A 20,410-nucleotide genomic window follows, 5' to 3' on the forward strand; every position below is an offset into this window, starting at 1 on the left:
ACGTCATCTTCAAAATGTCAAAGCTATGGAACATGTCACATTTCCCAAGATTGAGATATGGGACAAGCATCTATGGTGGTTGTCGCGGCGTATGCATGTGGCCGGGTGATGGGTGAGAGAGATGAGATGAAAGGAGAGGAACATCGGTTCAGAGATATTGCATGAATTATGGACCTCAAAGCATGAGAGAACCATGTGCATGATGTACCAATTCACATGGTAGGGCTTCGTCAAATTTATTAGCGTCACGATACTCCCAACCAATATACAAAAGAAACCAAACCCTTATATATATATATATATATATATGTATATACTCAATCATTGTTCACACCGTCGGTTCACCAGCACCAAACCTTAGAAAAGGAGGAAAAAAAGAAAAGCAAGACGACGAAATAATGATTGCACCATAAGATCGTGCATATCTAATTTTCTTTATTTATGTGGGAAAGCTATTTTAAATAATGAAACGATAAAAATGAACTCCTCAAATGAATTTTATAAAAAATGGAGTTTTTTTATTTTTCTTTGTCAATACGGAGGGAAAAAAAAAAAGCACGGATGGCTTGCACAGTTGCCACGTCAGCTTGCCACGTCAATTTCTTGGCAGCAAGGTTAATGGACACGTCAGCAGGGTCAAACGCCCTTTCATGTGACCCATAGAGGACGGCGGTCGGCAGGGCAACGCGGAGAGTAAATTTGTTCATGCTACTCAACAATCTTTAACGCCCGGTCAAACTCTCCCGGCCGTTGATCGGCTCATCTAATTCGAAAGAGACCGCCCATCTAGAAGCTCTGGTGGGGACCACTCAAGTGGGACCTGCTGCTTTTCACTGTTTCTGGACGTCGTTCATCTTGCAGATCAACGGCGATTCAGAACAGTCCATCGCTTTCCATGTTTCTTTCAGACGCGATCTATGCCAACCATATTCCGACACGTCAACACATCACCGTCCACGTCAGCAACCGTCTTGTGACCTCCTCTAATGCAAGACTTAAATGGGTCGCCCGTCTTCCCAACGCCCCCCACCTTCTCCCTCTCCCTTTACTTATCTGGGATTCTTTTTCTTCTTCTTCTTCTTCTTTTTCCCATCAAAAAAGAAAACAATTAATACCGGTTCATTAATTTCATTTTCTTCTGTTCTTTATGAGCATCTCCAAACAAACAAGGAACTCAGTATTTCAAACTTTTCATTCTTTCTATCACCCAAAAAGAAAGAGCTTTACCCTGACGGCAAGTTTCTTTCGCTCTATGAAGCATACATAATAAGGGATACCATTTTGTGGAACTGCTAAGCAAACAGAGAAAAAAGAGGTCAATTATGACATCTGATATGAACCATCTTCGATTTCTTTTGAAATGAGTGAACATGACCCAATTTGTGCACGTTGAATGCAACGGGAGTTTGGGGACTCGTTTTCATATTGATAAAAATGGATTAAGATGTTGATTAGTATCAATAAGTTCGTCACAAATGCAAGGTCCACTTGTACATTTGGGCTACATACGGAGTAGTGATGTTTTTGGTCTAAAAACTTGATATGTGGTGGCCCGAACGAGAAAGAAAACTGCCATTAACTGTCCATGCATATGTCAATCATAGTCACAAACTTTACGGATATGTTCCATTCTTGGAGTATCATTGATGCTTGTCAAGTGGGCATCAACCCATTATGGGATATTATTTATTTATTTAATAAGAAATTTAAACAAATTTTTTGTTTTTATTTTCCAGATAAAATGCTCACATGGGCAGTGGGTCCTGTGTGGTGGCTGCCTGGGTACTAAGCATTTCCATGTGCCCTTTCGTCGTAATCTTAACAGCATTAACTAGGACGGCAAAGATTGGAGAGTTCTCTTGCCTGTCTCTTTGATGAGGAGGCATTCAAACTCTTTTTCTATTCAACTACCATCTTGGTCATGCAGTATAAATAGATGAACCCCTCCCCTTTGGCTAAGCACAAGCAAACCCGGCTAACCAGCTCCTCTCATCTCTCCAGGTTTTCTTAGCTCTCTGATCTGCATTTCCTCCAGAATTTGAAGGGTTTGCATTAATGGCTGCCCTTAACTTCTCTTCTACTGCAACAACCTGCTTCTTGCTCGTGATATCGTTGCTTACCTTTTCCCCTACCGGCTCCAACGGTGACTATGGATGGCAAGGTGGTCATGCCACCTTCTATGGTGGTGGTGATGCATCAGGGACCATGGGTAAGTCTGCATTTCTGCATTCAAGCTGTAAATTGAAGAGTTCAAAATTTGCTTGGGACTGGTGGCTTATTAGTTTAGATGGGGCAATGTGAAACAGGGGGAGCTTGCGGCTACGGCAACTTGTACAGCCAGGGCTACGGCACACTGACTGCTGCACTCAGCACTGCGCTCTTCAACGATGGCCTCAGCTGCGGGTCATGCTACGAGATGAGGTGCAACGACGACCCCAGGTGGTGCCGGCCGGGCAGCATCATTGTCACCGCCACCAACTTCTGCCCCCCCAACTTCGCCTTGGCTAATGACAACGGCGGGTGGTGCAACCCTCCTCTGCAGCACTTCGACTTGGCAGAGCCTGCTTTCCTGCAGATCGCCGAGTACAGGGCCGGAATTGTGCCAGTAGCATTCAGAAGGTGAGAAGGCGGTAACTCTTCTGTTTGTTAACAGACCAGATTTTGTGTGGAAGAAGAACAAGTTGTCTTAATGGCGTTGTTCTGATTAACAGGGTTCCGTGCGTGAAGAAAGGAGGAATAAGGTTCACCATCAATGGCCACTCCTACTTCAACCTGGTGCTCATCACCAACGTCGGTGGTGCAGGGGACGTCCATGCCGTGTCCATAAAGGGGTCGAGAACAGGGTGGCAGCCCATGTCCAGGAATTGGGGCCAGAACTGGCAGAGCAACTCCTACCTCAACGGCCAGTCCCTCTCCTTCCAGGTCACCACCAGCGACGGCAAGACCGTCACCAGCTACAATGTCGCGCCTGCTAATTGGCAATTCGGCCAGACCTTCGAGGGTGGTCAGTTCTAGTGATTACGTTATGAAACAGGGAAAAGCTGGTTTTGGATTTCCTTCTTTTTTGTTTTTCTTTTTGGCTTTTGAAGAAAGGAAAGGTTGGTAGGATCAGCCGATTCTGCTGAGGTCGCTTAATAGCACCCGCAGGGCTATAATTTGGGGTTGTAGTAGATATATTACAGTTTATACATATGCATATATTGTCAATATGATTTTGGTCGGTACTTCGTAGCAGTTTTTTGCATTTAAAGAGCACAGTGGGGCAGATAGTATGTGAAAGGTGGTGTGATTAATGAAGTTGTTTAACTCATCTCAATTTTATATAATGATCCCTCTGCTAAAAAGTGTGTGTTCACGTAAGTTGAATGAAAGAAAGAGATTAGTTTTTGGCATTTTGCGACCCCCAAGCTATTCAATCATGTCGACTTCACTTGAGAAGCTAATCAAAAATCCAGGTTCTTCTAAATGTTGCCGTTTGCAACTCAGATCCGGATCTTATATTTGACATTTATCATGAACTCATTTGACAAGGAAGTTCAAATGAACCGGTTCAAATTTCAATATTCTCACATGCTCCCGTAAAACAAATATTAATTGCTAACTAACTTAAATTGTTTCTTAGAAGACGTTGGTCTCCATCACGTGTAGAGTTCCAACCCATCTAACTTATGAAACTGAATCGTAATTATCCCTATAAGAAGAGAAAAAATATTGTTCTGGACATTTTGATTGTGTTGTTTTTTTGTTCTTTTAGCTTGATTGAATTATTCCATGTTTCATCGGTACCAACTAGCAAGGGTACAACATCGAAAAACTTACCATTAAAAGTAAAGATTCTTATCATGAGCGTGAATAGTGAAAGATCTGTGCGACCGTGGACGTATGAGATTATTGCTTCGAACCACGTAAATCTTTGTCTTCTTCATTGTTGCTTCTATCTCCCTTTTGCGAGTGCGAGATGAGAGTTTTGTGTGTTGTTCCTAACTAAGCGAACCTGAATACCAACAGCAAAACTGTTTGTTGCTATGCAAGCGTTTCTTTCTCGCTTCATATGCATGAGATCGATTAGGCGCACACATTTGTCTAAACCATGAGAAGACTACGTCTGTTTCTCCCTTCTAGACACGCAGTATAAGAGCTTGTCATGTCCAGACAAACGAGATAAGGTAGAGATTAGGAATCTATGCTCCATAGTAGGACCTTTCACCTTTGAATTCACTGAATCAAATGGACTTTTAGTTTGGCAATTCCGTTTCACTAAGAACCAGAACGGATTTGACGGTAGTCTTTTTTTGGTCACGCAAACACTTCCCTATCTGTTCGGGACAGAAACACAAAACCCGCTTGGCTTTGATGAGGGATTGAAATGCTCGAGGGTACACCGAATGCCGCACTGAGCCCATGTGGTTGGATATCGAGTTGCGTGCACAGCTCTGTACACGCAACAGAAAATATACAAAGAGACAGGATTGGGGTATTTTGAAAATTTTTTATAATGATGTGTACCTTTTAGTCATTTTAGTTTTTTATAATTTCTTTTTTAATCGTTTTCAAAATCTTTTGCTTTTTTCACTTTATGAGGGAATTTTCGTCATTTCATAAAAGTGGCCGTATAACCAGCTCGGCTAGGTCCACCTTGATGCACCCTCGAGCCTCGACTTTGCATTGAGCTTTTCTTCTTTCACTATATTTTGGCTGCTCGTGTGTTCATGTCAATGGATTGGATTTGAATTGCATATTCTTTTAATCATTTTTGTTATTCATATGCCTGGATTCAAATTCAGATATGAGTGCAAATGAGAAAAGTCTATCTAAATTACAATTCGAATCTGATTTTTACATTTATATCTGAATCTGAATCCATCTGTTTTTCAAACTGTAAAAGCATTGGATATAGAATATTTATTTAAAACTAAATCCAATATAAGTTAGAATCTGATCAGACATGTATATATATCTAAATTCGAATTTGATCCAATGGCATTTGTAAATCTAAATCCTAATGTGATCCGATTTCTTAAGCAGATAGTAAATGTTTTCCACATCCGATTTTTTCAAAACGATTGGATCGGATATCCAATTCAAATCATGGACATCCCTAACTAAGACCAACCTTAGTTGATACGTAAGATCTGTTGGAGCAATGAAGGTAAGTACATGGAAATCAAGTCTAAACGAAGTCGATCTGGTTAATTAAGAACGTACCCTGGTGAAAAGAATTGCATTTCATCTGTTCCGTCTAGAGGTAGAGCTGTTATTTCGAACCCGTTTAGATAACGAACAACTCCATTTCTAGCTTCTTTGAGTCAAAGTTTGGAGACAAATCAAGAATGTGGTCTTTGGAGTTACGCATTTTTAGCTTGCGCATAATTAACGAATCTGATTTTACTGGTAGAAGAAAAAGAGATAGTTGCAATTGGAACCATTTACGCTCTCAAAAGGATAAGGATGTTTAACGAGAAAAGCATTTTTGTTCTTTGAACATATATTCCGAGAAAACATGATCCAGAAACAGTACTGGACTGCCAGAGATTTTTCTCGTCCGCTTTACTCTTCTGCAGGCAAAACGCGATCTCGTAAAGAGAAGTCGCATTTTGTTTCCCCTCCGATCATCAGCGGTGTACCCGCAAATTAATTAGAGTACTCAAACAAGTAGTTTAAAATTTAAATACCCACACTCTCATAGAAATGCAGCGTTTCTCTTATAAAAATGATCATGTTCTGTGCTTCTGTAATGAGAGAGATTGAAATTCCTCCTAAACAAGTCGTTCCTTGTCTGGTTTGCAGTTCCGTTGTTTACGTATGTGACCAAAAGAGATCGTCATGCCGACGACATGTTTTACCATGGTGAACCTCAATCGGAGGCACCATTTACGGTTATTAAACTTAAAAAACGAAAAAGGAGAAAGGCTGATGAAATCGGCGAACCAGCTTTTCTCTCCAGGATCTGTAGGCCCTAACTCGGGAGCCTTAGGATCATAATTGGAGTTTGGTGGTTCATCTTCCTTTTTGTGGATCACACTGCTTTCAATAGCTTTCATCCCCCATCGTGTTTTTAGTAGATAACTTGTGGATTAGATCATATTAATTTCTTCGCCGTGGAACATGATAAGTTGAGAACAAAACAAGAAAAGGAAAACATGCACCCAACCATCCATGTCGTGTGCAGACATCACAACTACGCTTCTTTAATGGATGGTTTATTCGGAGCATCATACATGACTTTTTGCCAATTTTGCGACGTGGGCATTCATCACTATGGACTATGAGTTCTTCTTCTTCTTCTTCTTCCCTTTTGGTAAAAGGGATGCATGTGCAGAGGGTCCCACGAGCAGACATGGCTGGCTGTGCGCCGAATGTCCGCATGTGCAGCTCTTCTGCGGGTACCGACTGCATGCAGCCGGTCGGCAAGGCATGGATAGATAGCTCTCCTGATTGACTCTTCCTCACACAAAACTCCAAGTGCTTCCCGTCAGCGACTCTCTCTCTGTGCACCATAAATAGAGGACTCTTCCCCTTTCCAGGCACAACCAAACTCATCCATCTTCTCCTCACGTTTTCCTTTCAGTACTGTGCACCTTTTTCTGCAATTGCTTGAGTAGAAAGTTGCAATGGCTGCTGCCTTTAAGTTTCCTGCCGCTGGACATGCAACTTCCATTTTCTTCTTCCTGATCGCTGTGGTTGCTTTTTCTCCAACCGGCTCTTATGGCGACGCTGGATGGCAGAGTGGCCATGCCACCTTCTACGGAGGTGGTGATGCATCTGGCACCATGGGTATGCCCCCCCCCCCCAGCAAAAAGAAGTTGAAATTGTTATCCATAGGTGTAGGATTGTTTCGTTTCGTCTGTTCAATGGTATTAGATATTCATCGTTTGGTGTTAATCTGCTGAACAGGAGGAGCTTGTGGCTATGGCAACTTGTACAGCCAGGGCTATGGCACACTTACTGCTGCACTAAGCACTGCTCTGTTCAATGATGGCCTCAGCTGTGGGTCCTGCTACGAGATGAGGTGTGACGACGATCCCAAGTGGTGCAGGCCAGGCACTATTACTGTCACTGCCACCAACTTCTGTCCACCCAACTTCGCCTTGCCTAACAACAATGGAGGATGGTGCAACCCTCCCCTGCAACACTTCGACATGGCTGAGCCTGCTTTCCTGCAGATCGCCGAGTACAGGGCCGGAATCGTGCCAGTAGCATTCAGAAGGTAAGAAGGCAGTGTTCCTCTGTTAACGGACCAGATTTCTTTGAAAGAAGAACAAGTTTTCTTAATGGTGGTGTTCTATTTGACAGGGTTCCATGCGTGAAGAAAGGAGGAATAAGGTTCACCATCAATGGCCACTCCTACTTCAACCTGGTGCTCATCACCAACGTTGCTGGAGCAGGGGACATCCACGCTGTGTCCATAAAAGGGTCTAGAACAGGGTGGCAGCCCATGTCTAGGAATTGGGGCCAGAACTGGCAGAGCAACTCGTACCTCAACGGCCAGTCCCTATCCTTTCAGGTCACCACTAGCGACGGCAAGACTGTCACCAGCTACAATGTCGCGCCTGCTAATTGGCAATTTGGTCAGACGTTTGAGGGCGGTCAGTTCTAGAGAGAGAAAAGATAAACATTTACTTGTTCTTTTTATTATCTGGAACAAGGGAAGAAGAAGGATCATGGAATTAGGGGCCATGTACGCTGAGGTTGCTTCCTCGCACCCGCAAGGCCACGGTATAAAGCTCTGTAAAAAATATACATAGTTTCTTGGATGGTAGTAAAAATTGCCCCTTGATGAAGAAGGCGCAAATGGCAGTTAGGAGTTTGTATAAGTACTGGAGCGATTAATTGGTCTGTGTCATGAGACACTTGTATTAGTTACATGTAAACTCGTGCATTATGAGATATGGTGAAGACATTGACGTTTATTAAAAGCTGTTCTTTCTTGGCATTGCACTAAGGTGGTCCACCAGCCTCGTTTGTTCTTTTTGTTATCATCGGCCATGATTTGTTTCTAACATAACCCGGCATGATACGGGGCGGTGCAGCAAGAAAACAAATGTTGGTGCATTGAAGTTCAATGACATGTTAAAATGGTCCTCCTTGTTTCCTTCTCAGCAAATATAGTAGCATTATCTGTTGATCGATTGATTACCTTTTCCTGTCAAACAGAAGATCAATAAAAGAATTTAACTCCCCCCAAAACTGAACTGTTTTCAATTTCTCTTCTCTTTTGACAAGGAGTCTCGTCCACAACCAGACTATATCAATGAATCTCTGCTGCAGAAGTAAAACCTGGGTGAGAGACAGTAACCAGAGGAAAGCTCCCCGTGACTTGCCAAAATATATTTTAAATGTACAGATAAAATAACTTCCTGCTCATTTCTCTCTCCCTCTCCCCTACATGTGGCCCTTGGACTCAATTTATCGCTCTTCTGCTTCAAGTGTCATAATGTCATACAAGGATAATACCATGTGACGAAATAGGGACCTGAAAAGTGTCTTCACTGCAACATACTTTGCAACTTAACGCTTTTTACTTAGGTACTGATCATTTTTCACCATATTTTGAAAAGAAAAGTTGTCGAACAGTTGTCTTAAGCAGTTGTATCTCCTGCTGATGAATCATGCTATTTGATTGTAACCATTTGTTGAGATTAACAATGGAAAAATTAGTCCATGCTGTGTGCACCATTACAGAGAGTCCACTTACCACATTTACTTAGTGCAACCACAAATAGTACTTTGATTTTATCTTCTTTCTCTTTGCATGTTTTTCATTTTGCTTGGCTTTCTTGTTCCCGGTGACAAATTGGCGCACAATTTAGTTAATGCATTCCCGTTTCATCGGCACAAATAGTACTTTGAAACAAAACACCAAGCAAGATGTCATATATGAAGAAAGCAAGAAATTGTATGACAAATAACAAAAGAATAGTCTTCCTGGCATTATTAACCAAAAAAAAACTGGCCGCAAGCGCAGTATAGAAAACTTTCACACCCACATAAAGTAAAACCCAAGAAAGAGAATAGTAGTAACACAAAGCAGTAAGACAACATAACCGACAAAAAAGACCAAAAAAAAAAAATCTCTTTTCTTCAGAAAAACACAGGAAAATATTGTTAAAGAAACGCCTCAATGTAAATCAAAGAGTCTTCACAAGATCAGAAATCTTAAGTTCCATACAATTTCCTCCCTCCATCTCTGTTTCTTCCATCTCTGTTTCTTTCTTCAAAGCTTCGATTCAATCCCGCTGCAACTGACGGAAATCCTGGGAATTGCCAATCACAATTAATGACATGGCATTTTAATAGCATCAACATTGGCGTAGCTCCAAAAACGGTGATGATCAAGGGGCCTCGAAAAGTCTCGGAGATCCATTCCGGCGATATCATTGATCCTGGAATCGGCTTACGTGTTGTCACCGTCTTCTTCCTTCATTCATTTAATCCTTTGTTGATAATTTATTGCTGGATGACAATGAACCGGACACGCCGCAGACCAGTAAATGAAAGACGGCCCATTCAAGCGGTATACACCGATCGGGCAGATGACACGTCAAATCATTGGTTGTTGAGTATATTATATCTTCGCATCATCACCGTCCGCTCTATTTATTATATCTTTTGAACCAAATCGCGGCGTCTACTTCCGGAGCTATGACCGGTCTCCCTTACTTTGAAGAGGGCAGTAGAGCACTGCCCACATTAGCTTATCATCCGCTGCCGTCCAGCCACATCGCTAGATCGCCGGAATCAGGCGCCGGATTGGAAGGGACTTGCGCGCACCTAGTTTTCGTGTCCAAGTTTCAGCTGCAGAAGTGCCAACTACGGCTAACCATGAATTTCTCTGCCAGTAGCAAAGGCCAAAACTTTTTGGTGAGGGACACTAATACATGGTAACCTAAACTTAAATCTTCAAAAAAAATTTAACCTCATTAAGTACAAGCACCAATATATAATAGACCAATTCATTTGGCTATATGTGGCCAATTGCCCACACTATTCTATAAGTGGCTCTGGTACGTGTTCATGCCACATGAGGTATAAAGGTGCAAAACGGATCCTATTTGGATCGAACAAATGAGAAATTAAGTTCAAACGTCCCAAAAAATTTTGTACTCCTATAGCAGCTTTGGAAGAAGGGGAATCACGCAACCTGAAGGATCGGCACAAAACGTGCTCTGATCTGATGATTATACTCGCTTTGCTTTTTCTTGTTTTCTTGGTATCTTTCTCTTTTACATCGAATTTCAATCCGGCTTTCTGCAGGCCGTGCATCATTTAACAAGAGAAACACGTGCAGCAAATGCACGCGGAAGAAGCGGAACAAATTGCGAAGAACAAACTAAGTCAAATTATTACGATCACATAATTATAGAAATTAGAGAGAGAGAGAGAGAGAGATTTTCATGGTCATGTATACTGCCTACTTAGATAAAGTAACCTTGGAAGAGAGGGAGGGATAAAGAGAGAAAGAGAAGGTGCAGTAAACAAAAAAAAAAATTGAACATTCTGTAAAAAGTGACTTCACGTTTCTATTGTGCCTCTCTCTACAGTAGAGATTACATCGTCTGCTTAACACTCTAAGTCTCTAACTCCTGTTCTTTGTATGACCGAAAAGAAAGCATCTTCCACACGACAAGTTGAACCCATGTGACAGACAGGGGCGCCATTTATGGTTGCTTCTTTGGCTATCGAACGAGCGAACACGGTCAATGACAGTCCGCCAACAATTTTTACAGTTCAAAAGATTCAAGACGGGCATGGTTCCGAAATTCAGGCTGTTCAAAGGAGCTTCGATTTCATACTCACCAACTTGCTGTCCAGCATTAGATCACGTACTACTGTTGAATATGTGGATCACTCCCCATGGTGCCATTTTGCGGCCTCTTGAGAGATGGACGGCATCACGTTCTGGATAATGCATGTTCATCGTGGGCGTCTTCATTTCGCTCTAAGAAACATGACATGTGGGCACTGAATATGGCATGAGAAGAAAAATTGCTTGTGACTATCGGCCATCTCATGTGAATCGACAGCTCAATTTATTGTGGCTGCTGTTTTGAAAGATGGTCTCGTTGAAGAAATGTGGTCATGGGCCACAAAAAGTCTTTCTAAAAATATATTTGTCCTCAGAGGCCGCCTTCGGATCCTTTGGGCTTTTCTTTCTACAAATCTATTCGCATAAAGGAAGGGGAAAATTAGTTGTGGTTCCTATTGCTGAAATTAAACTTTTATGAGTTAACGAATTTAACGTTACAGAGTCTAAAACTCTTACATCGATCATATTTATACATCCAAAAACCATAAACATTGTTTCCAGAATCCTATAGATTTGGACATGAAGACGTGACCAGCTTATATGTACAGCATGAGCAATGCAGGTCTACCAGGTAGCACACAAGAAGGCATAAGCATGTGTTCGTGTGGATCGCACACAAGAAGGCATATGCATGTGTTCGTGTATGAGCAATGCATGTGGAGTGGGTCCCAAGAGGTTAGCTTGTGATCCTCTGCACCTAATTTCCGAATGCGCTTCATTTGCATGCTCATCACAGTAGGCCGCAGAGGGCATGGCAGGCAAGAATCAGAGTGGCCCCTCGCCTGTCTCTTGTGTACACAAATATCGATCAAAACTGATCTCCACTTCAACTACCAAGCTTTTGTGAAATATAAATAGAAGGCACTTCCCCTTTGCCTTGCATCAAGCCGATTTTTCAGCTCTTCTCTTTGCTAAGGTTTTAGCTTCCTGCTCTGCCATTTCATAAGAACAGGGTTGCAATGGCTCCTCTAATTAACCCCTTCTCAGCTACCCTAGTTTCCCTCTTCCTCTTGATTGTCTCGTTTGCCTTTTCTCCTACTGTCTCTTATGGTGACTTTGGATGGCAGAGTGGGCACGCCACTTTTTATGGAGGTGGCGATGCCTCTGGGACTATGGGTAGGTCTAAAACTCGCTGGATATCGGCATTGGTCAGGCCTTCTTTAACTAGAAAGAGGCGAAGCCTTTGTCATTAGTTTGTTGGACCATAATTATCTGGATGCAGACGTGTTCTCATTAATTCAGTATTTGCTGTGAAATTTTGGAACAGGGGGAGCTTGTGGCTATGGCAACTTGTACAGCCAGGGGTATGGCACACTCACTGCTGCACTCAGCACTGCTCTCTTTAACGATGGCCTCAGCTGCGGGTCTTGCTATGAGATGAGGTGCAATGACGACCCCAAGTGGTGCCGGCCGGGCAGCATCACAATCACTGCCACCAACTTCTGCCCCCCCAACTACGCCTTGCCCAACAACAACGGAGGGTGGTGCAACCCTCCGCTGCAACATTTCGACTTGGCTGAGCCTGCTTTCCTGCAGATTGCTGAGTACAGGGCCGGAATTGTCCCCGTGGCTTTCAGAAGGTCAGTCCTTGCCTGCCAGTACACTAACATTTTGCTGAAAGAGGAACAAGTTTTCTTAATGGTATTGTTCTGATTAACAGGGTACCCTGCGTGAAGAAAGGAGGAATAAGGTTCACCATCAATGGCCATTCTTACTTCAACTTGGTCCTCATCACCAACGTCGCTGGTGCAGGGGACGTCCACGCTGTGTCCATAAAGGGGTCGAGAACAGGGTGGCAGCCCATGTCCAGGAACTGGGGCCAGAACTGGCAGAGCAACTCCTATCTAAACGGCCAGTCCCTCTCCTTCCGGGTCACCTCCAGCGACGGCCGGACGGTCACCAGCTACAATGTGGTGCCTGCCAATTGGCAGTTCGGCCAGACCTTTGAGGGTGGTCAGTTCTAGAGAGGAAGATGGAGGACGTACTTCTTATATTTCTTTTTTGTTTTGAGATTTGGAATATAGGAAGGGCCATGCATGCTGACTGCTGTGGTTGCTTTCTAGCGCCCGCAAGGCCATAATATGAGCTCTTTATATACTATATATACATGTGATTTTTTTTTTTTTTTTTTTTTGCGTATGTGGTGCATAGTATACACCGTCTGTCTGTGCTTATAGAAACAACAGTGTTTTGGCAGATTATGCAATTGCATGTGGAGTAGTTATTTGTTCCTCTCTCTACATGTTAAGAAGTTGTATCACCCGAATAATATATAAAAGATATTCAGATGATGACATTTATGAAAAGTTATTATGTTTTGGGCCTTTTGGCATTTTACTGGGATGGACCACCAATAATTGAACATTCACTTTTCCTTTTTGTATTGTGGTTGCTAATATGAAATATGATCTTGTTACCCAGCACGATCTTATGACGTCAAGGTTGTCCAATCGGAAAGTTTGGATCGAGTCCCTAGTTTGTCCTGTACTCTGTGCTCTCATATGATTGTAATCCTGATAAAGAATGATAATGGAGCTTGTTGGGAGCTTACCTCTCAGTTAGTATACCAATTAATTGAACAGTCAATCTTGTCGCCTGTTATCAGAAAAGGAAAAACATAACGGGATCTAGACAAATGGCCACCAGGCAGAACTCCGGCAGCAGAAGCATGTTGGACAATATCTAGTGGAACAGAGTGACACGCATGACCACCTGTGAACTTTCTCAAACAGATGAGTTAAATAACTCTCTCTTTACAAATGTGGTCGTTGGCCAGCCCTTTTGGTCTGCCATTAGCTGTTCCGGACACCAGCTCATTGGGAAGGATGTCTTCAAAAAGGATACTTTTTGAATGCACTGCAGTTCATCATGTTGCCATTTCGTCAAACAGTTGAATTACAATTGACTTGAAGTTCAGTAATATGTGGAAGTGATTAGCTGTTCCCTGTTCCTTCTTCTGCAACGTAAAGTCATCTATCAACCGATTCAGTCTTTTGGGAAGAACGAGAAACATTTTACTGCTGCCAAACTGTTTGGCAAAGTTTGAGAAGATGAAACCAAGAATCCATCTTCAACAGTATCTGACGTCCTTTCTGTTTATTGCGATTAATCTCACGGATTTTGCTAGAAGCAACAACAAAGCAAAAGAATGAGAATTCGTCGTTGCTTCACGTTATTGAACAATTAATGAACATGGTATGGATCCTTGGCATGAATGCTTCGATGTTTGGTAGTGCCCATTTGTCCAGACAAATTTGGATAATGTGGGAAATCGGACATGCTCTAAGTGCTTGTTCGTTAAAGCAATGCATTCCCAGTAAACTGATGATCTTTTGCCAGTTGCCAGAATTTAATGGGGACTAATGGATTCCAACCTCACTGAAATTCAAAATTCTCTGTAATTGAGTGCCTTAAACTGCAAGTTAGCCCATCTATCCGCCCAACTCTTGTGCGTACAAGAGCGAGATCATGAGAAGGGGGGAAAAACTCGGAGATGATGCGTCCAAGGTACCTAACGAGTTAAGGTCAAGTATTCAATGCCTGGATTGCGTCTCTGTGGGCACAACTGAAAGAGAAAGAAGATCTACCTTCCAGCTTGGCCATTAGAAAACAGTATGTTTGACCAGAATCACTTCCAAAAGAGAAAAAAGAAGAGAAGTATATATTCGATTTAAGTATCATATATTATAGAGTTTAGTTTACTTCAACCCATATATTCCTTATATGAAGAAAACTTCTTTTGAATATAATATATGTGAAGAAGTTGGTAATAGAATACGGATATAAAGCATTTTCTGGCCTTTGAATCTAATTAAAAATTCATGAGGACTGATTAGATTCACTTTGAAATTATAAACTGCATGTGCTTGTGCAGAAAAAGGGCAAGGGTGGGGGGGTGCGTTGGATACCATCTATTTGCTTATCTGTTTATAATAATATTTCCGGGGGGTTATTACTTGTAGCCAGGCAAGCTAGCTAGAGATGCAGAGACTCCTCGTTTCAAGAGACGCCAGTGGAGTATTAAAGCGGCTCAAGTTAAAAGGTCTTCAACTGCTAACCAAGCGGACCAAGGAGAAAAGTTTCTTAGAAAATTGGAGTCGAGTGATATGTCAAATCACCGATCGTTGAATACAGTTTGTCAGCTTTAGAGTCACGTATCACTCTCAAAGTTAAAGTGGACCTCGTATGCTGAAAGCCCACACGAATGATCATGATCGGTTTCGTCAAGGATACAAATCATAACTTGGATTAGCATACGATGGGTTATTCGGTCAGACTTGTTCATTTGATCGACTTTCAAAATAACCTGAATCGGGTGAGTCAAGACGAATTGATGATCAGGTTTTTTAGTGATTCGAGCTGACTCGGGCAATTCACCAACCAGTTCGACGAGTCAGCCAACTGTGATACACGCAGTTTGGATTCAGGTAGATGTCAGATTTGCCCCATTCAATTTAGTTGGATCTTCTATGTAGGCTCTCAAAGTTTGTATCTGAAACTATATACACCAAGTACAGATCTGGTTGGGATTGAGATTGATCCATTGACATCGATGAGGAACTGTTGTTTAACCTGGCGGTTTGGCTGTATCTTCATATGGGCATCCACTTTTTCTGTCTCAGGTTTATTAGGCCTTTTTCTGCTCGTCTTGTGAAATGTGTTTCTGATGCTTCAACCGGCTACCTTTTCAAGAGTGGCAGAGCCATACACGGGCCAGGATGAGCACGTGCAGCTCATGAGTTGTGTTCAAGAAGTTGTTTGCGTCTATGACATGTCACATGAGTTCAAATGCAAAATAATTTTAGGAGAAAAGCCTTCCATCGAGTTTGATATTTGACGATAAATTCTTTAAACGTATTTGATAAGAAGAATGTTATCTTTTTATTTTTTTGTTCTATCAAAAGGACTATGTTGGCATCTAAATATCCTTTGCGCCTCATTGGTGCATGTCAATAACAGTGTCTCTAATGCAGGTAAGAATTGGCATAGTGGCACAGTTCGATTCTCATGGTAGTTAGCTTAGCTAAGCGAGTAAAAGTTTGGTGTTTCTGTTGGATGTTGGTTCTCAATTTTGAAAACTTATTGCACAATCAAACAACCTAAGGCATGTTTTTCAGTTCAGGTTGGCCATAAAAACATGCGATTACATGTCGGAGGTGTCATTTGCTCCGGAGAGTACGGGATAAATTGTCCTATTGAATATTATCTCTCATAGGATTCACCTACATTTTGAGCAGAAACTAATATAGATTTCCAACTCTACCTACTTTTGATGTGTCACAACAAACATCTCTTACTCCTTGAGGGTAGGACTTGAACCCCCCTCCATTAAGAAACGGATCCAGTAGTAGGTGTCATAAAAAAAAAAAAGGAATATAGAACCTTTGGGTAGATGCCCAAGTTAGGTTTAAAACCTTTTAGTGGGCTCTTTCAAAATTATGCCAGAAAAACTGCCCCTGGAACATTGTGCTGTTGACCATGTTCGACTTGTTCTTCCTCGATGGAGGCGAAGTTATTCCTCGAGACAAATTATCTCTACTTTTAAAGACAAAGTATCTCTACTTTTAAAGACAAATTATCTTTTCAATCAAACATGAAAATTTTACTCTGGGAGCATCTGGCATGGTCCTAATTCAACCCAACAACAACATGCCTCTACTCTTACCTTGGAAGTAGTTATAAGAAGTTTCGCAAGCTCGATTGAGAATCTCGAATTCAACCTCAGCATCATGGACAGTTCTCGTTTGTAAATTTAAAAATCTTTATAAGCCGTTGATGTTAAAACTTTCTAATGCCATTCATCTGAAAGATAGAGGATGATTCGAAGAGGGTGGGGCATCCAACACAACGCATCTCTACTGATCTCTCAGTTCTTCGCTACGCTGTGTCTGTGGGCAACATGATCTTTTCCTTCTATGTGAAGTCAAGCTGGAGTTAGGCTGCAGACTATCAAGAAAAGCACGTGCAGTAACTGTTGGAGGAAAAGCCAGAAGGGTTTGCGAAAACAAACTGAAAGAATTATAAAAGATTCCACTGTTTGATTTCCAATCCTGTTAATCACAAGATGGAAAAAGAAGCGTTCCTCTCACGGAAAGTTTTCCCGTGAATCTGTTAATCTAGGGCGCCCTTTCCGGAGAACTTTTCAAGCGTTAAAAAAACTGAAAAGCTTCCCAAGTTTACTGCCAATAGATTACGGACGGCTCGAACTCCAAGCTTTGACTGTCTTTTGGTTCTTACGCTAGCCAGCAGCACACAATCCCGTTCAGGAAAACCCGGAGCTGAACTCTCTCGAGAGCAGTTCAAAAACCGCTTGGGTCTAACAAAATGGAGCAAGTTGGCGGGAAGTGTTGAATGGTTCCCTCCGCATGATGCAACTAGCAGCAACTTGGGGGATTAGAGTTCAATTTGGGGTCCTTCATTTGGCCTTGAAAACATGGCATGTGGGCATTAAACATGAGTAAAATTCATGAAGCTGGACATGTCTTGCCAATTGAAAACTCTGTTGCTTATCGCAGCCGTTTTAAAGATAGATCGCTTTGAGGGAGATGTGATGATGTTTGACATGAACTTCATGTGGGTATGGGCCAGAATTCCTTTTTATTTTGTTTTCTTTTTTTAGGCTCGTCTGCAGGCCTCATCCATGTGCAGTGGGCTCCATTTGAGGCTCGTCTGCACCGAACATTTCCATGTGCACTTCAGCTGTATGTCAACAGCTTTAAGCCTCCAAAGACATTGACGGTGAGAGGCGCAAGTGGCCCCCTTGCTTGTCTCTTCTACACACAAACATTAATTGCAGGTCGTCTCCTCTTTAACTACCACCTTTTCCTTCAAATATAAATAAAGGATCCTCCTCCCTTTTGCATAGCATCTTCATCAGTTCATCTTCTTGGCTTCGTCTCCTTCTCTGCATTTCCTGAAGAAAGGGCTGCAATGGCTACCCTTAAGTTGTCTATGACTAGACCCACTTCCCTCTTCTTCTTCATTGCCTTCTTTGCCTTCTCTCCTACTGTCTCCTACGGTGACTCTGGATGGGAGAGTGGGCATGCCACTTTCTACGGCGGTGGTGATGCATCCGGGACAATGGGTAAGTCTGCATTCTGCGGAATGCTGCATTTCATTGATTCTTCTGCAACTTGGAGGGGTTAAAATTTGTCATTAGCGGGTGCAGGGCTGTTTTTGTTTCATATGTTGGGTGATTCATATATTTGATGTGCAACTATGCATCAGGGGGAGCTTGCGGCTATGGCAACTTATACAGTCAGGGCTACGGCACGCTGACTGCTGCACTCAGCACTGCTCTGTTCAACGATGGCCTGAGCTGTGGGTCCTGCTACGAGATGAGGTGCAACGACGACCCCAGCTGGTGCCGGCCAGGCAGCATCATGGTCACTGCGACCAACTTCTGCCCGCCAAACTTCGCTTTGCCTAATAACAATGGAGGGTGGTGCAACCCTCCCCTGCAGCACTTCGACTTGGCCGAGCCCGCCTTCTTGCAGATTGCTGAGTACAGGGCTGGTATTGTCCCTGTCGCATTCAGAAGGTGAGAAGATAGTTCTAGTGTTTTAATAACCCAAATTTGGCTGGAAGAAGAAGAAGAAAAAGACGTGACGCATGTATTTTTTTTTTTGCTTGGTGGGTTGTTCTTAACAGGGTCCCATGTGTGAAGAAAGGAGGAATAAGGTTCACCATCAATGGCCACTCCTACTTCAACCTGGTGCTCATCACCAACGTCGGTGGTGCAGGGGACGTCCATGCCGTGTCCATAAAGGGGTCGAGAACAGGGTGGCAGCCCATGTCCAGGAATTGGGGCCAGAACTGGCAGAGCAACTCCTACCTCAACGGCCAGTCCCTCTCCTTCCAGGTCACCACCAGCGACGGGAAGACTGTCACCAGCTACAATGTAGCGCTTGCTAATTGGCAATTTGGCCAGACCTTTGAGGGTAGCCAGCTCTGAGACATGGGGATAGCAAGAGAGAATATTTTTTATCTCTTGTTGTCTGTATGAAGAAAAAAAGATTGCAGGACTGGGGGGCCATGAATGCTGAGGTTGCTTTCTAGCGCCCGCTTGGCCGTCAGTCCTGTCACAGAATAGTATACCTCAATATGTTATGCATATTCCTTCAATGGCAGCATTTCTTTGCCCTTGGAAGTGGAAAGAGGCATTTAGTATTTGAAAGTTTGTTTGACTAGGAAATCTTTATAATTGGTCCTTTGTTTTATGTAAGGCACCTGCATTTAGATGTGTACTTGTGAAATACGAATCTTATCAAGAAGATGCTTCGTATAAAAAGTTGTTTCCATTGGCATTTCACCAATACGATCCACCAGAACTGTCTTGATTTTCTTTTATTTTTTCCAATCGCATATGGCAGAACTTGAAACAAACAGTAGAGGCAGGAACCATCTAAAGGCGGAGGAAGTTTGAAAATGCACAATCATAAGAGCGGTATAATTTCAGAAAGGAACCATTAAAAAGAGGAGGACAAAGAGGTAATCACGAGAGTCATAAAGTCTCAACATGTGCAATTAATTGAACGAAGAGTAATTCAGAGATTAACCATTAAAAACAGTGACAGGAAGACGATTAAAAAATTGCAGAAAGTTTTAAATTCGCGCAATTAATAAACAGGGTAGACAAGGAGAGTAATGAGATTTGAATGAAACCTTTACCATCTTAGGCTAAAAAGTGACTTGCCAAATTGATACTTGAGTGTTGAAAACAGTAACAGTCTTAAATAAGGAACAGAATTCTCAGTTTGAAAATTTCCACTTGCTACTTAAAGATGGCTGCGTTGCTGTTCCTGCAAGTAATTGGCCAGCTATCTGTCATAAAGAATGAATTTAATAGCAAGCGGATTTCGATTCTACATAATTTCTAGAATTCAAACATTGTGCATGTGTGGCGGTTTTCGAAACGAGCAGATTGGCTGAAATGTACCTGCACAAGAATTTAGTTGCACATGTGATTTTGCATTTTTGAAAGCGGGAAAGAGATTAACATTTTCAGATGTATAAATGTGATTTGCAGTAAAGATGTCTCTCAAAATCTATAGGTTGCAAAATTTGTTCTAAACCTCCAAATAAACTGATCCAGTAATGCATCTCTAAGGAGTAAAATTTGTTAATCACATCTCGACAGAAAAATACTTAAAATAAAGGGTCAAAGTTTGATCTTTTAGATGTAGTGCTGAATTTTTGTTCAGCATGTTTTTCTTCCCCCTCCTCCGCAGGAATCCATCCTTCAGAAAGGAAAACCTTGAGCATGCCCAAACCAGCCTTGAAAGATCAAGCAGCAGAACGGGAGAGTTTGGATTTAATCCAAGATGATCACCTTCCTTGTTCAATTAAATCACATGGGATCCACTCTTTTTCTCTGCAAGTCCTTGCACATGGGATCCACTGTTGATATTTCTGATAGTGAGCAATTTTTCATGAAGGTTTTAACATGGGGTTTTTCTTTTTGCCCCCTCTCCCTTTGACAAAACAGAGGTTCTTCAATGAACTTTTTCTTGTGATCTGCAAAAGGGAGAATCAGAAACTAGTTCGAGTTACACGACCAGCGGTTGTAGCCTCATGCTCACGAGCAACGGAAGATCCTTCATG

At 42.3% G+C, this 20,410-nt stretch overlaps 3 protein-coding genes across 5 annotated transcripts; all 3 read left to right on the forward strand.

The window, feature by feature from the left end:
- Nucleotides 1–1,866: 1,866 nt before the first annotated feature.
- On the forward strand, nucleotides 1,867–13,087 carry LOC116262839 (expansin-A2-like). 3 transcript variants are annotated; one of them, XM_050079801.1, is made up of 3 exons: nucleotides 1,867–2,209; nucleotides 12,075–12,387; nucleotides 12,468–13,073. In XM_050079801.1, the coding sequence occupies exons 1-3, from the start codon at nucleotides 2,056–2,058 to the stop codon at nucleotides 12,769–12,771; spliced, it is 771 nt and encodes a 256-aa protein (XP_049935758.1). In that variant the 5' UTR covers nucleotides 1,867–2,055; the 3' UTR covers nucleotides 12,772–13,073. The 3 variants fall into 3 exon arrangements, with proteins under 3 accessions (XP_049935758.1, XP_031498590.1, XP_031498216.1); XM_031642730.1 differs by lacking the exons at nucleotides 12,075–12,387; nucleotides 12,468–13,073 and adding exons at nucleotides 2,307–2,619; nucleotides 2,712–3,212 and having other exon boundaries at nucleotides 1,947–2,209; XM_031642356.2 differs by lacking the exon at nucleotides 1,867–2,209 and adding an exon at nucleotides 11,640–11,923 and having other exon boundaries at nucleotides 12,468–13,087.
- LOC116262492 (expansin-A4-like) lies at nucleotides 6,484–7,938 on the forward strand. The gene is made up of 3 exons (XM_031641926.2): nucleotides 6,484–6,774; nucleotides 6,895–7,207; nucleotides 7,294–7,938. Exons 1-3 carry the CDS (start codon nucleotides 6,612–6,614, stop codon nucleotides 7,595–7,597), a joined length of 780 nt encoding a protein of 259 aa, XP_031497786.1. The 5' UTR covers nucleotides 6,484–6,611; the 3' UTR covers nucleotides 7,598–7,938.
- A 4,570-nt stretch (nucleotides 13,088–17,657) lies between the features above and the next one.
- Nucleotides 17,658–19,118, forward strand: LOC116262522 (expansin-A4-like). The gene is made up of 3 exons (XM_031641974.2): nucleotides 17,658–17,891; nucleotides 18,035–18,347; nucleotides 18,458–19,118. The coding sequence occupies exons 1-3, from the start codon at nucleotides 17,738–17,740 to the stop codon at nucleotides 18,759–18,761; spliced, it is 771 nt and encodes a 256-aa protein (XP_031497834.1). The 5' UTR covers nucleotides 17,658–17,737; the 3' UTR covers nucleotides 18,762–19,118.
- The last annotated feature ends 1,292 nt before the right edge of the window (nucleotides 19,119–20,410 follow it).

This window comes from Nymphaea colorata, chromosome 10 (assembly GCF_008831285.2).
Source record: "Nymphaea colorata isolate Beijing-Zhang1983 chromosome 10, ASM883128v2, whole genome shotgun sequence".
In the NCBI taxonomy this organism is placed as follows: domain Eukaryota; kingdom Viridiplantae; phylum Streptophyta; class Magnoliopsida; order Nymphaeales; family Nymphaeaceae; genus Nymphaea; species Nymphaea colorata.

Bases quoted from the DNA above. Each gene is read 5' to 3' on its own strand.
- LOC116262492 (XM_031641926.2), top strand. From the start codon at position 6,612: ATGGCTGCTGCCTTTAAGTTTCCTGCCGCTGGACATGCAACTTCCATT. The intron at 6,775-6,894 runs GTATGCCCCCCC...TCTGCTGAACAG, and splicing joins TGATGCATCTGGCACCATGG to GAGGAGCTTGTGGCTATGGC. The intron at 7,208-7,293 runs GTAAGAAGGCAG...TCTATTTGACAG, and splicing joins GTGCCAGTAGCATTCAGAAG to GGTTCCATGCGTGAAGAAAG.
- LOC116262839 (XM_031642356.2), top strand. From the start codon at position 11,767: ATGGCTCCTCTAATTAACCCCTTCTCAGCTACCCTAGTTTCCCTCTTC. The intron at 11,924-12,074 runs GTAGGTCTAAAA...ATTTTGGAACAG, and splicing joins CGATGCCTCTGGGACTATGG to GGGGAGCTTGTGGCTATGGC. The intron at 12,388-12,467 runs GTCAGTCCTTGC...TCTGATTAACAG, and splicing joins GTCCCCGTGGCTTTCAGAAG to GGTACCCTGCGTGAAGAAAG.
- LOC116262522 (XM_031641974.2), top strand. From the start codon at position 17,738: ATGGCTACCCTTAAGTTGTCTATGACTAGACCCACTTCCCTCTTCTTC. The intron at 17,892-18,034 runs GTAAGTCTGCAT...ACTATGCATCAG, and splicing joins TGATGCATCCGGGACAATGG to GGGGAGCTTGCGGCTATGGC. The intron at 18,348-18,457 runs GTGAGAAGATAG...TGTTCTTAACAG, and splicing joins GTCCCTGTCGCATTCAGAAG to GGTCCCATGTGTGAAGAAAG.